Below are 14,460 nucleotides of genomic sequence, written 5' to 3'. Positions count from 1 at the left end.
GAATGGGTTACTACCGTTTTTGTTAACCTTGTAAGAAACAGGATGGAAATCTGAAAAACAAAACCCAACAATCTCCTCTATAAAAATGACAATGTTATTACCCATAAATCAAAAAAGGGGAAAAACTAAAATTAAATCAATAAATGGGGCCACAAAATTTATCACCATCACCATTTCATATCGCATCTTATCATATCATTTGCTAATTTTCCTTTTAATAAAAAAGGGAGGACAGATAAATTTTAACAAAAACAGGAAATCATATAATATGAACTTTCTATATGTCACCTGTCTCAATACAGTTGATTCTCCTAAAGCACAAGCATCGGCAATGTTTTTGCAGTATGCATTACATTAAACTTTTACTGCTGTGCAATTCAAAGTTTTCACATATCACATGACCTGCATTAATGTCTAATGTTCAAGGAGAACCCCTTCAGAGATAACTCTTTAGATAGTTTTTGAAGAGAAATCAGCAAAAAGAATATTTATATTAATTATATATTTATTTATATATATATATTTATATTAATAAAATACTTATCTCAAGGGGAAATAGTAATGACAAGTTCTCATACAATCATTGTTATTCAAGCAAGTCACCTGACACTTGATGTCAGTGGAGTCTCTCAGGGTCAATAGCACAATATATTGTGAACAAACATAATTGATGATCACCTTACTTAGAGAATGTGAACCGTGCAATGGTCCTTCTTCGTTAAGTTCCTTCGAGTCCCTCCCCCCGAAACACCAGGATGCGAGCCATTCCCTTCTTTCCAACTAACGTCCTTGACTGACGTCAGGTCAGCTGACCTTGTCCCCCCCTTCCTGGACGTATCCCGAGGTTTTGTGTTCTGTCTTCCCATGGACCTTCGTCTGAAAGCATCTCTATGTTTAAATTCTGTTTCGAGAAAGTTGTTTGAAATTTGGTTTTGGCATGTAGCGCAGATCTTCTGAGGGAGGAGTGCCCTCATGATTTGGTCAAGGGCGGATCAGTCGTGAGGTAAATCTTTGAGTTTGTATGGCCAGAATACAAGTAAGTGACTTACTGAAATGGTGTACGCCGTAAGGCGCATTTTTGGCTTGAGTATAGATGCTGTGTGGCGTAGGGTAAGTTCAGTTTTGTTAAAGATTGCGATGAACAGTAGATCGCCCTTCACGCGTGTTCAGTAGGATGTTCAAGCTCTATATTTCCTTGTGTTACCAAGGCTTGATCGAGTACGTGTTGTACTGGAGAGTTTGGAATACGCCATGAGGCGTGGCCTAGTTGGGTTGCTGTGCTGTCGGTCGCAGCGTAATTCTGTATCAATTCGCTATCATATGTTTTAACCAGTCACTGCCCTTCAGGTGGAGTTCATTTGTATACTTATGTTATTAATATATATTTATTTATATGTTTGAGAACGCCCATTGAGTATATGTGTACTTGTGCCGTATGTTCCATACCAGCTCCTGGCTAGCGGATCCATCCAGCTTGGCCCATCGTACCGACTGTGGTTTTTCTCCCTCGAGATCCCTTACTCAATCTTAGGAAGGCATAGCACATCACGCTAACAAGCAAGTCGTTTCTTATGAGATTGTCCCTTACCCATATAGAGAATGGATTCACGGGTCAAAGTGGGTAGAAGAACGGAGTTCTTTACCCACAGGGTTGGGGGACACGGCTCAAATGATACATTAAGGTGATGTTATTCACTATTAGCAAAGAAATTTAAAGTTTTTCTGCCATTATATATTTTCTGTACTATGTTCTCTTTCATTCTTCGTGAAATATTGGCCCCACAAACAGTGAGGGTAATAATAACAGAAAATGAAACAATTGAACGCCAGTTGAATGCTACTGGATATTAATATTTTGCTGTTGTGTTGATACAGATGTCAGACTTAACACAGGAAAAGTGCATGGAAATCATCAACCGTTATGAGCCAATGCCTGAAGCTCGTGAAAATGGACAACTACTTATTGATGGTAATTTTATTCCATTATATTCTTGCATACTTCTAATTAAAATCTGGCATGATACCTCACATCCCACCCCCCAAAATATGAAATAAATAATTAAATTAACTAACTCATAAAATAGAAATGTAGCAATACTGAAATATGTTTATAATTCTGTTTCATTGTAATTTTTAATCTAGGGAAAATTGTCAGATCTTGGAAATACAGCAGCCTAACAAAATCAATATAATTTACTGGTTCTTTTGTATAAAAATGAATTTGGTTTCCCTCATTAAGGTGAGATTGAGGGTGGCTGAGAACAGGGTACTGCAGAGGATATTTGGACCTAAGAGGGATAAAAAACAGGATACTGAAGAAAAATGTACAGTGAAGAGCTTCATAATTTGCATTTATGACCTAATATAATTAAGATAATAAAATGAAGGCCGATGAGATGGAAAGGACATGTGACATGAATGGGACAGATCAGGAATGCTGAACAAGAAGCTGGTTGGAAACCTAAAGCAAAGAGGCCATCTGGATGACCTAGCATAGATAGGAAGATATTGTAACGTGTTTTGTTACTGAAGACGCCGTTCGGATTGTTAACTGGTTTATTCAACAACCTACAAGTAACGGCTACAATCATTTATCACACAGTTGCGGGCTTTCATGATTTATAACCCCAATCGCAATAATCTGTTTACACTGTTGCGGGGTTTCACACTTTATAACCCTATTCGCAAATCAGTTCACTCTGTCTTCAGTGGTCTACATGTTTACAGTACGGGAGCTATGTAAGTGTCCCTGTATCACACACTCACAATTACACAACTACACACACGTCCGGTTCTTCTTTCTGCGAACGCTGCTATACTCCAACTGTAGGCTGCTGCCTGGAGAACTCGTTACTCTCCGCTGGCTAGATTGAGAACTGTCTTCGGCGCTGATACACTTTTACTCTCTCTGGGGACGGCTACAAGTTAACTTGACTACAACTGAACTCGCCGATGGCCACATTACAACTAACTCACGCTTACTGCTCAGCCGGCTTTTATTCCATTCGTTGTTGCCTGTTGCCCGCGTCAACAGCGTCGTTGCATGCCGCGTAACAGTGTCTGCGTATAGCCTAGCAACGCTGTTACCTCACGCCGTCTTACGTCACCGCGCGTTGCGCGTTACTTCACCGTGCAGAGGGGGGGAGGAGGGTGACGGAGCGCTGACTCACCCGCCGCGTTCACTGCTGGAGGGGGGGGGTTCTCCGTTGCACAACATGTCACAATATTATTAAAACAGACATTAAAAAATTTTGAGAGGGTGTTGAATGGATCCATCTAGTTCAAGACAGGGACATGAGAAAATACATTTGAGTTCAACAAAATGTAGGAAATTCCTTTTATAACTGAGCGACCATGAGCTCCTCAAGGTCTCTGCTCCAAGATTAAGTTTGCAAATTTCAGTCTTTCACTGGTCTCATAATATATGCATATTATATCAGTACAATTTAGCATACAGCTTCATAAAATGGAGCTTTATGGTGAGCAACGATAGCAAATCAGAATTTTGGAACAGTAATCTGATATAAAATTTACAACTGTACTGCATGTTATATTACATAATATAGCTGTAAATTTGATGATATAAAATGACTGTTTCAAACTTGTAATCTCTATGTTGTATTAGGGAGCCAGGATTGCTCAGTCTGTATAGCAACTAAGCTACAATTTGGACAAATAAGGAAGCATGGTTTGATCTTGGCAGAGGTTAGAGATTTTTCTTCTCCACAGTGTCTAAAGGGTCATTCCATGTGAAATCAACCAGAAAGGTCGCTCACCATTTTTAAAAAAAAATTCAAAATTTGTACACTTATTTCTACATATTTTCACACCGCAAAAAAATGTTAAAAAATTGTGATCCGCTCGGTTCTCCCGGTACAGCCGTTTTTATAATGCGAAAGAACGCGTTTTCGGCTCAAATGGAGGTTTGCGTTATCTTCTTTATCTCGATAACTATTGAAGCTAGAGACTCCAATGAAAAGCCAGTTTGTTCCTCATGATATGGACAACAAATCATATCATTATAAGGTTTTACTCAACTCACTTCCTCTAGGTGTAATTAAGCTTGAAACTTACCTATCGATTTTGGGAAAAACGCTATATTTGACCTTCAAATACCAGTGGGAGGGGGAAAGTATCAGATCTGTGGTTTCTACCCTTTGTTTTCTCCTACATGAAGAATATAATCACATAGTTTTGAACACCGTACCTATTTTCCAAAATTTTCCTGGAGCTTTCAAACTTTGCTCTGGGCCCCAAATTGGCCATTTTTAACGTCTCATATCTCCGGTGGGGAAGCTCCGAAAAATTTTAAACTCGTAGCAAATAATGCTCTATTCCAGAGTAACGTGGAGTTAAAATTACAACTTTGATATTCAACTAATAGCGAAGTTTCCATAATGCGAAAAACGCGTTTTCGCCTGAAATGGAGGTTTGCGTTATCTCCCATATCTTGATAACTATTGATGCTAGAGACTCCAATAAGAAACCAATCTGCTCCTCATGATATGGACTATAAATCATATCATTATAAGATTTTACTCAACTCACTTTCTCTAGGTGTAATTAAGCTTGAAACTTACCTATCGATTTTGGGGAAAACGCTATTTTTGACCTTCAAATACCAGTGGGAGGGGGAAAGTATCAGATTTGTGGTTTCCACCCTTTGTTGTTTCCTACATGGGGAATATAATCACGTAGGTTGGACCTCGTACCTAGTTTCCAGAATTTTCCAGGAGTTTTCAAACTTTGCTCTGGGCCCCAAATCGGCCATTTTTAACATCTCATATCTCCGGTGGAGAAGCTTCGAAAAATTTGAAATTCATAGCAAGTAATGTTCTATTCTAGAGTAACTTGGAATTAAAATCACAACTTTGATATTCAAGTAGTAGCGAAGCCGTGGGCACTTTAAATTTTACAGATTTTGCAGAAAATTGTTTGTTTCTCGTTCAAGACGAGATTCAAAGTTTCCATTGGGTAAATCAACAGGCTACACTTCACCCTTTTGTGTATTACTACAAGGCGGACACTATAAGAAAATGCCCATGCTTGTGTATAATCAGTGATCATGTAAAGCACGATAGAGCCACAGTTTATGTGTTCCAAAAATTTCTTATCGCCGATATAAAAGAAAATGTGCCTTCAGTCAGGAAAGTTATTTATTTCAATGATGGTGCTGGAAGCCAATATAAAAACAAAAAGAATCTTTCAAATTTATGTCATCACTATGCAGACTTAGGACTTGAAGCAGAATGGAACTTCTTTGCCACCTCGCACGGGAAGAATGCCTGTGACGGCATTGGCAGCACCTCGAAGAGGCAAGCAGCGAAAGCCAGTCTTCAAAGAACTCATTTTAATCAAATCATGTGCCCGCTATAACTGTAAATATTCTGCACAGAAAATATCCCAGGAATAGTTTACTTTTTTGTGCCAAAAGAGGAAGTTGCAAGAAATAAAATCATTCTAAAAAGCATGTTCTAAAAGTGCAAAACTGTGCTCCATACAAGAGAAAAACACCGGGTCGTCCATCTGGAGGACAACACGGTCAGGTGTTATAAAACATCTAAGTCCGATGATTTCGAAGAAATCGTGATAGTGGACACTTACTGAACTACGTGTACTTTCAAACAAACTGGAAAATATTCATCGGAGTACACAAAGAACTAATACCATTGGATGCAGGTAAGCCAATTGTTGAGGTACTGGTTCTTTTTTTTGGTAAAATTCAAAGTGCCCACAACTTCGCTAGTAGTTGAATATAAAAGTTGCAATTTTAACTTCAAGTAGCTCTAGAATAGTGCACTATTTTCTATGAATTTCAAAATTTTCGGAGCTTCTCCACCGGAGATATGAGATGTTAAAAATGGCCGATTTGGGGCCCAGAGCAAAGTTTGGAAGCTCCTGGAAAATTTTAGAAAATAGGTATGGTGTTCAAAACTATGTGATTATATTCTTCATGCAAGAGAAAACAAAGGGTAGAAACCACAAATCTGATACTTTCCCCCTCCAACTGGTATTTGAAGGTCAAATATAGCGTTTTTCCCAAAATCGATAGGTAAGTTTCAAGCTTAATTATACCTAGAGGAAGTGGGTTGAGTAAAACCTTGTAATGATACGATTTGTTGTCCATATCATGAGGAACAAATTGGTTTTTCATTGCAGTCTCTAGCTTCAATAGTTATCGAGATATAGAAGATAACGCAAACCTCCATTTGAGCCGAAAACGCGTTTTTTCGCATTATAAAAACGGCTGTACCGGGAGAACCGAGCGGATCACAATTTTTTAAACATTTTTTTGAGGTGTGAAAATAATGTAGAAATAAGTGTACAAATTTTGAATTTTTTTAAAAATGGTGAGCGACCTCTCTGGATGATTTCACATGGAATGACCCCACCAGGCTCCTGTCCAATTGGTATTAGGTGAAGTTTTCCCAGGGATGAAGAAGCTGTGGCGTGAAGCTGACCACTCACATCCACAAAGCACAAACATTTAAACTGTATGGAGCTATATCCACACTCCCCCATCTGTATTCATAATGTGATGCCTAATTAAACACAGGACAACTTTGGCTTTACCTATTACATGTTATATTTCACAGTAATTATGATGTAAACTTTTTGTCTAATCCCTGACATCTTGACTCTAAATTCTCTAGTAGAAGAAAGAAATATATCGGAGAGGAGATAAAACTTTCATTATACAGAGTGATTCAGAAAGATGGACACAATTTCAATTGACTATATTTCCTGAACTGTATGTTGCATTTGAATTCTGTAAAGTACATTTGAAAGAGGATGTTACAAAGTTTCTAGTACTACCGCTAGTGCCCTCCATCACTGCGTCCCGGGCCGATCACGTGTATCGGAGGAGAACGTGGAGTGCATTCGAGTGAACTTTGAGCGCAGCCCAATGAAGTCAACCCGTAGTGCTAGTAGAGAACTTGGACTATCGCAAACAACTGTGTGGCGTGTACCACCTCTTCCCACAAATTTGAATGACCTAAGAAACTGTATCACAGCTGCGGTGAACTCAGTGACGCAAGATATTTGTCATCGAGTGTAGGATGAATTCAGCTACCGTCTAGATGTTATCCGTGCAGCCGGAGGAGGGGGGGGGGCACATTGAACATCTATAAACTTCCATGTATGTATAATCAAGTGTAATTTACAGAATTCAAATGCAACATATAATTCAGGAAATACAGCCAATTGAAATTGTCCATCTTTCTGAATCACCCTGTAGTTTTTAAATATTAATGCAGAAATCATAATATTTGGTATGGATTTGCAAAGAAAATATTGCGGCAATATACAGAATATTACTACACAAGACTTTTTTTTTCATTGCAGTAAAGCCTTGACTAACTTCTGAATCCAGTGCTGGCAGCAATGTTGTTCACTGAAAGTGTATCTTTGGAACAAGGTTTCTGGCATATAGTTTGCTTATATGGTATCTAATGTTGGCAACAGAAGCATTCTGTAGTAAAACAGAGTGAACACTATGTGGTAGAATTAAGCAATTCCCTGTTATTTCATAACATCCTTACAACTAGGACTTCAAATCTCTCTTACCATTGTTCCCCTTCAGTGAAACAGAGCTGTTCCAGTTATGAAGCCATACAATATCAGACCATTCGAAGGCACTATGGATTAACTTAAATTATCAACTACCTGACACAGCATTTCATCAATTCCTGGTGCTTCACTGACAATTTTTTTTCAATGGCTCTTCCAGCCCATTCACTGATCATATAATTAATTTTATTAGAAACTAGAGATCCACTAAATTCACTCTTCACAGTCCAATTAAAGTTACATACAATGAGCAATTTTAGAAGATTTACAATATGTTGCAAACACTCATTCTCCATGCAACATACAGTTGTTTTCCTTGTATGTAATCACAGTATAGTAGCTAAATATTTTAAGAAGGGTAACACAAATTGAAAAATGAGATATACTCATGTGATTAAAAGAGAAAGATAATGATAATTTAGGCTTACACTGTCATTAATTATTGTTATTATTTCTGCTCTCAGATTGTTATACAATGTGGTTGTGGACTATGTTGCTGACACTTCAGGGGTATGTGCTGTGTCTGTCTTCGGGGTCAAAAACTGTAGTTGGAAAGTTTCTGTTTATATATAGAATTCTGTTTAGAACAGTAACAATGGAGGAGGGGAGACAGAGTGGGGATTGGTGTCTCATCAGGACCAAGAGGGACAGTGGACCAGGAGAATTACACAAATGGCTCTCTCACAGCCCCAGGAATGCATAAAAGAGGTCATGACAGCACCTGGTGTTCCTCTCTGCTCAATCCACTACATAAAAACTAAACAATGTTATTCCTGTTGAGCACCTGGATCAGTTACTGCTCGAGAACATCAGTTACTGGTTGGATTTTTATTCATTTATTTGTTCCTTGGCCCTTAATGCTTGGTTCATTGTCCTTACCAGCCCAAACAAAGCAACAACCTCCACTCTATCTACCCCTTCCTCTTAAAAACAGAATGCCATATACACACAGGAACTAATCAATCTACACATTCCAACCCTGAAATTTGAGGTGGCATGTACATCTGAAACGTTGGAAACAGAAAGAGTGTAACAACCTAAGAGCAAAATTACTATCAAGAGAAAGACTGGTCATTAGGATTTGAAATGCATTCACAAATTCTGCTGCAGTAACTGCATATAATTTTAACAGCCATGATTACTGTACATTCCCGTGAATATGGAGTAAGATTCATTTTTTCAGCATGCTCTAGTATGTCTATGGTAGGGGACAGAAAACAGAAATTTTCTATTCACACTAGATAAACAACAAAAACCTACTTGGAGATTATAAATGAACACCAGTTTTGTTTAGTTTTGTCCATAATAATAACATATTAGTTTAAAATATAAATATGTAGACCATGTACAAAAAGGAAATATAACCTTCTTATAGTATAGTCCTTGAAACCCTGTGAATTTTGCCAGTACTGTGACTGTAGAACAAACAGTCTCGAGACCTTGACAGGTTTATACATTTTCAGTCTCACTGAATATGAAAGTGTGGTTACTGAAATGCTATGTGTGGATGTGGCCCTTGTTAGCATCTGAACAAACAGACAGATTTTATTTTATTTGGTATTTTAGAGTTTACCCATCACAGTTCAGTTCTCAGTGTTTATGAATGTTCTAGCTCAAAAAATAGGTGCCCTTCAAATAGACCCTCAAAGCAAAATGGTAACTTTTTTATTATATTTCAATAATTTGTGGAGACCATCTCTATACATAAAACTGTGTTGGTGGGTGGTCTCTTTAAGGGAACAGCAGCACAAAAGGGAAATGTCAGTTTTCTCAAAACTGGCTTGACTGATTTTAATTATATCTTGGTCATCTACACAGGCAATGGACCCAAATAACATTTTGTCTAATCAAACGTCCTAAACACAAAGGATTAAAAAAACTTATATGGCTTGAAGTTCTCACAGCGGTGGTTATGAAGAGCTCTATCTTTTGGGACATAAGACTGTACATCCTGTTAAAAGTCAACTTATATTTCAGTGCTTGCTGCCCACTTTATGCTAGTTTCTTGCTTGCCTTACACTTCAACCGTGAATATGGTGATTTGTTCCTCTGAAATGTCATCTGACTTTCAATGGATTGCATGACATTATATCCCAAAGACAGAACTCTCCATAATATTTTCTCATATAGACTATCCATATATGTGAATTAAAATAAGGTGTCTTGTGATCCAAAAATGTAGTACATTACAACAAAAATTGTCTATTTGTTTTGGAACAGGTTTCACTAAGTACCTGCTGTCAGAAGAGTGTGATATCTTCGATGCTCTTCATCGAAAAGTGTGTCAGGACATGAGGCATCCACTCACACATTACTTCATTTCTTCCTCCCACAACACATACCTACTAGAGGACCAGTTGAAAGGCCCATCTAGTGTTGAGGGCTACATTCGTGCCCTTGGCAATGGATGTCGTTGTGTTAAAGGTAAGAGCACTCAGCAGCACATCTGTGGTTCCAAGAAAAGAGCTTTTGTTCTAAATACTGGTGATAAGCTTCATAATATGGATGGAGAAATATTCATACCATATGTTGAAGGCTTTGGTACTGTAAGTACTTTCTACCAGTTTCAAACAATTAACAGTATCTCAATTACCTCTATTTTGCTGTACCATTAGATTCTTATGTTGGAAGAAGTAAACATGGGGTGCATACACACATTAACTGGAATATGGGACAAATGAGCTTCATGAGCCATAAGGATGTGATTCTTTATAATATATAATGACTGCATTTGCTATGGAGCCTATTCAATATTACAACATTTTCAGTCAGTATGCCTTTAGAAAAGAGACAGTGTAACACAGTCTGATTGACTAAGAGCTGGATGACCTGGGTTTGCTTATTGATAGGTATAGCTATCCCTGTAACAGACTGTGAAGGCCCACAGGGTTGCTAGACATCGAGGCTCCCACATTTTCTAGACAATCAGCACACAGATGGCAGTAAGGTTGTCAGCCTTATGCCCCAGGAAAATTCCTGGTACTCATTTCTGTTAGAGGCTGAGGCGACCCCAGGGACATAGTGTGGCGAAAGGATTAGGTAAATTGAATGGAAAGAAAATCCACCACATCAGGACTGAAACCTGCAACCTTCCGGCCTGTAGCATAGTGCCTCAACCAACTACGCTACCACATGCAGAGATATTTCTCTTCACAAATGTCGACACTGGTGTTGGGGCCTACTCAGTCTCCTATCCAGTGGTTATCAGTCACTCTTTCCACAGGAATAAGGTCAGTCAGGATGTGAAGCTAATCATGTAAGTTCACCTCATGCCAAGGTCTGAAATGTATGGAGTTTTATCTCCACACCTCCTATACACCTTAATGGCATGGTTCTTAGTTGCAAGGGTAACTCTCTCTTTCCCATTTCTTGCACTCTGTCACTGGATACCAATATACAGTAGTCAAAAAAATCTGTATTTCAAAGAAAACTGTTATCCTTAATTATAAACTATAAATACACACTTCATTCAAATTACTTCTACTCATGAATAACACTCAAAATGTTCTGAGATAATTAAGTAAAAGTAATTGGCTGCATCTATTTACTTTGCAATTAATATGAGGAGGTTTCCGTATATAATGCCTCCTATTTTTTTTAATGAAAACTACAACAGATACAGAAAGCATAATAACGCGGTTAAATAGAGCAAGATTTCAGCCACTTACAGTTATTTTTCCATATAATCACCACCATTTGTTATGCACTTTTGAAAGCGATGAACAAGAGCCTGTATGCTGCACCCATAAAAGTCCGCGCCCGCAGAGGCTAGCCACTTTCCTACAGCTGCAATGACAGCACTACTGTCTGGAAAATGTTGCTCATGTAGTCCGTCTTTCATGGGCCCAAAGAGATGGAAGTCTGAAGGTGCTAAATCAGGGCTATAAATTGGATGTGGTAGGACAGTCCAGCCAAACTTTGCAATGTGCGTGGTGGTCGCCAAACTAGTATGGGGTCTAGTGTTATTGTGTTGAAAGTGAAAGGTTGTCTGCTTCTCTGGCCTGACTCGGGAAATGCGGGCTTTCAGCTTAGTAAGCGCCGTCTTGTAGCGTTCAGAATTGAGTCTCACCAGGCTCCAGGAAATCCAAGAAAATCACAACCCACCTATCCCAAAAGACCATGCACATCACTTACCCCACCGAGAGCTGTGTCTTGAACTTCTTTTTTCTTGGGGAATCCGGATGTCGCCACTCCATGGACTGTCTTTTGGATTCCGGCTCGTAGTGGTGACATCACGTTTCATCTCCAGTGATGATGCTGTCCAGAAACTTGTCACCTTCAGCCTCAAACTTGTGCAACAGGTCCTGACAGACTTGCATCCGATGAGTTTTGTGGTCCTGTGTCAGCATCTTCGGGAGCCACCTGGAACAAACTTTGCGATAATCCAGCTTCCCCAACATAGTTTCCAGTGCATTACAGCTGATATAAAGCCACGCACACAGTTCCCTGATCATTATCCCCCGATCTGTATGGATGAGCTGATTGAGGTGCTGTTCATTGTGAGGAGTGGCAGCTGAGCAGGGACGCCCAGGGCGTGGCTTGTCGTGCACTTCACTTTTGCCACTGTTGAAAAGCACTACCCACCGCCTCACTGTGCTGACATCCACTGTATCATCTCCGTACACCTTTAGCAAGCATTGATGGATGTCAATGGGTGCAATTTGTTCGGCAGTGAGAAATTCAATAACACATCTCTGTTTAGTACGCACTTCTATGTCAGACGCCATTTTGGTAGACTGCTCTGCTGTCGCGATTTGTTGTACAAGAACCAAACTAATACGTCATTGGTGGGAAGGTTCAACCTTTACTACAACACCACCAACATCCAGCTCAGACGTTATATATAAACACACAAAAATAGGAGGCATTATATACAGAACGCCCTTTGTATAATTGAACTTCTGCATTTTATTAACCTTCAAACGCCAGTCTTTTGAAATGGTAGTAAGCTTGAGCTGGCCAGAGTTTATTTAAATGCCCACTGCTGGTGCATGTTTAAATGCCCGTTGTTACTCTGCATTTAAATGTCCATTCCTGCTAGGGCGCTTAAACAATTTTAAGCACTGTGTTTAAAAATGCTGTATCTAACATAATTTTTAGGATAAATGGATGGAATTAACTTTGTTTGTATCAGCAAAGAAAATAGTGTCGCATATTATAACGGAAGATGTGAAAATTTTTATACAAAGAATTATATTCTTTTTTTCAATTTTTTTCTTTTAATTTTGATACATACTGCAAAAATATATTCCCAGTTCTTCACAGAGTTGTTCTGCATTATAAATTCATTTCTGTTGGTAACACTTGACAAATTTTAGCAGACCCTGGTGTCATAAAACAGATGGAAGCAATAAAATCATTTGGTTCTCTGCTGGGAAACCTTATATCTTGTTACACCCTTCAGATTTTCGAATCATTTGACTTAAAGGACAGAAGAATGAAAGAATGGCTATTCAAGAAAAAGAGCTAGAGGGGTCCCTTCTTCAGTGCTAAGACCTTCCATTATAGCTACAAGAGATTATTGCCCTTTCTATGTTCATGAACAGACAGTTGTATCATGGCTTAGATACAGAGTGCGATCTGTTTTCTGTGCGTTCATAGTGACATCGAATTCTGTAGTTTCATTTCAGCCTATATATATACATCAAGCAGATAACAAAAAAGGTATGTACATCGAATTTTACTATATATGTTTAAAACATTAATCTGCAGAATCTGCAATAAAAGTACTGGCTCGTGGATGAGTTTGGGCATAACTCATACGTATATTCTTTTTTGCTGTTGTTCACTTAGGTATCTTTTTAATTCCTCTATTAGGGTTTTACTCAAGTCTGTCAAGTAATTACTACATATAAAAATAAGTATCTAGGAGTGTGCATGTGCTTCCACTAGTGGAGTTTAAATGGCCAACTGGCCAAAACAGGGTACTCTGGCCACGACAACTATACTCGTCACTGGCACAAATGGGGCACTTCAGACGTTAAACGTTAACATGTATCAAAGTTCACAGGATATTTAAAATGTCAAGGGTTTGTAATACAAGGCCCTGTTTTTGCAGTGGACTGTGTAGATGGACCAGAGGAACCTCTTGTGTACCACATCAATACCCTAACTTCCAAGATATCATTCCGAGATTGTATCGAGGTGATCAAAGAATTTGCCTTCACAAACTCACAGTAAGTTTACTAAATACCTTGCAAGTGAAAAACGACCTTCTTTAATAAAACACAATGCTACACATAAGTCCTTCTTTATTCTCATACATAGGTTCTGTGATCTGAAAAGAACTGTCCACTCAGCATAGTTCATTCACATGTCCTACAAAGAATTCAGTCATATAGCTAGCAAGGATTCTGTTACAGGGGAGTCTGAAAATTAATAAGAAGCAAGAATTTCTGGGAATAACTAACTGCCTACTTTCTTTTGATATGACATGGGTCACATAGAAATCGACATGTCCAAAAATTCTTCTATTCTTGCACGTGTATTTGTTACCATGTTAATATTTTCTTTACAACACAGAATGAATGGAACAGATTAATAAAGTATGCCACTGAGATGGGCTTGTGCCATGATATACATACCAGGTTCCATAAAGATCAGTTTAGGCATTCAAAAGTAGATAGGGGGAAGGGGATACATAGATTTATTTTTTCAAAATAAGGAAAGTAAGCTAAAAATTACAGTTAACTATAAACATTCACAAATCAACTATACTAACTAAAGTAACTAAGTTTATAGAACAGTGTTCTTCTTGAAAAGAGGATAATCATAACCCCCCTGCTACTTAAAAACTCTGATAAATTCCTCTGTAATGGTGTAACCAATAAATGTGTATAATAAATGCCTCCTGAGATATAATTATTTTATTTTGGATACCTTTCATCC

At 38.4% G+C, this 14,460-nt stretch overlaps 1 protein-coding gene across 1 annotated transcript in view; it reads left to right on the top strand.

The window, feature by feature from the left end:
- The window catches only part of LOC111872019 (inactive phospholipase C-like protein 1), a 153,017-nt gene that overhangs the window by 120,909 nt on the left and 17,648 nt on the right, over positions 1-14,460 (top strand). Inside the window, exons 7-9 of the mRNA XM_033754535.1 lie at positions 1,876-1,969; positions 9,793-9,996; positions 13,631-13,748. Coding sequence (XP_033610426.1) covers positions 1,876-1,969; positions 9,793-9,996; positions 13,631-13,748 — 416 coding nt within the window. The remainder of the gene's footprint in view (positions 1-1,875; positions 1,970-9,792; positions 9,997-13,630; positions 13,749-14,460) is intronic.

The sequence above is a fragment of the Cryptotermes secundus genome, unplaced genomic scaffold (genome assembly GCF_002891405.2).
Source record: "Cryptotermes secundus unplaced genomic scaffold, Csec_1.0 scaffold695, whole genome shotgun sequence".
In the NCBI taxonomy this organism is placed as follows: domain Eukaryota; kingdom Metazoa; phylum Arthropoda; class Insecta; order Blattodea; family Kalotermitidae; genus Cryptotermes; species Cryptotermes secundus.
Note: the sequence above shows the minus strand (reverse complement) of the source record. Positions and strands in the feature narration are given on the sequence as shown.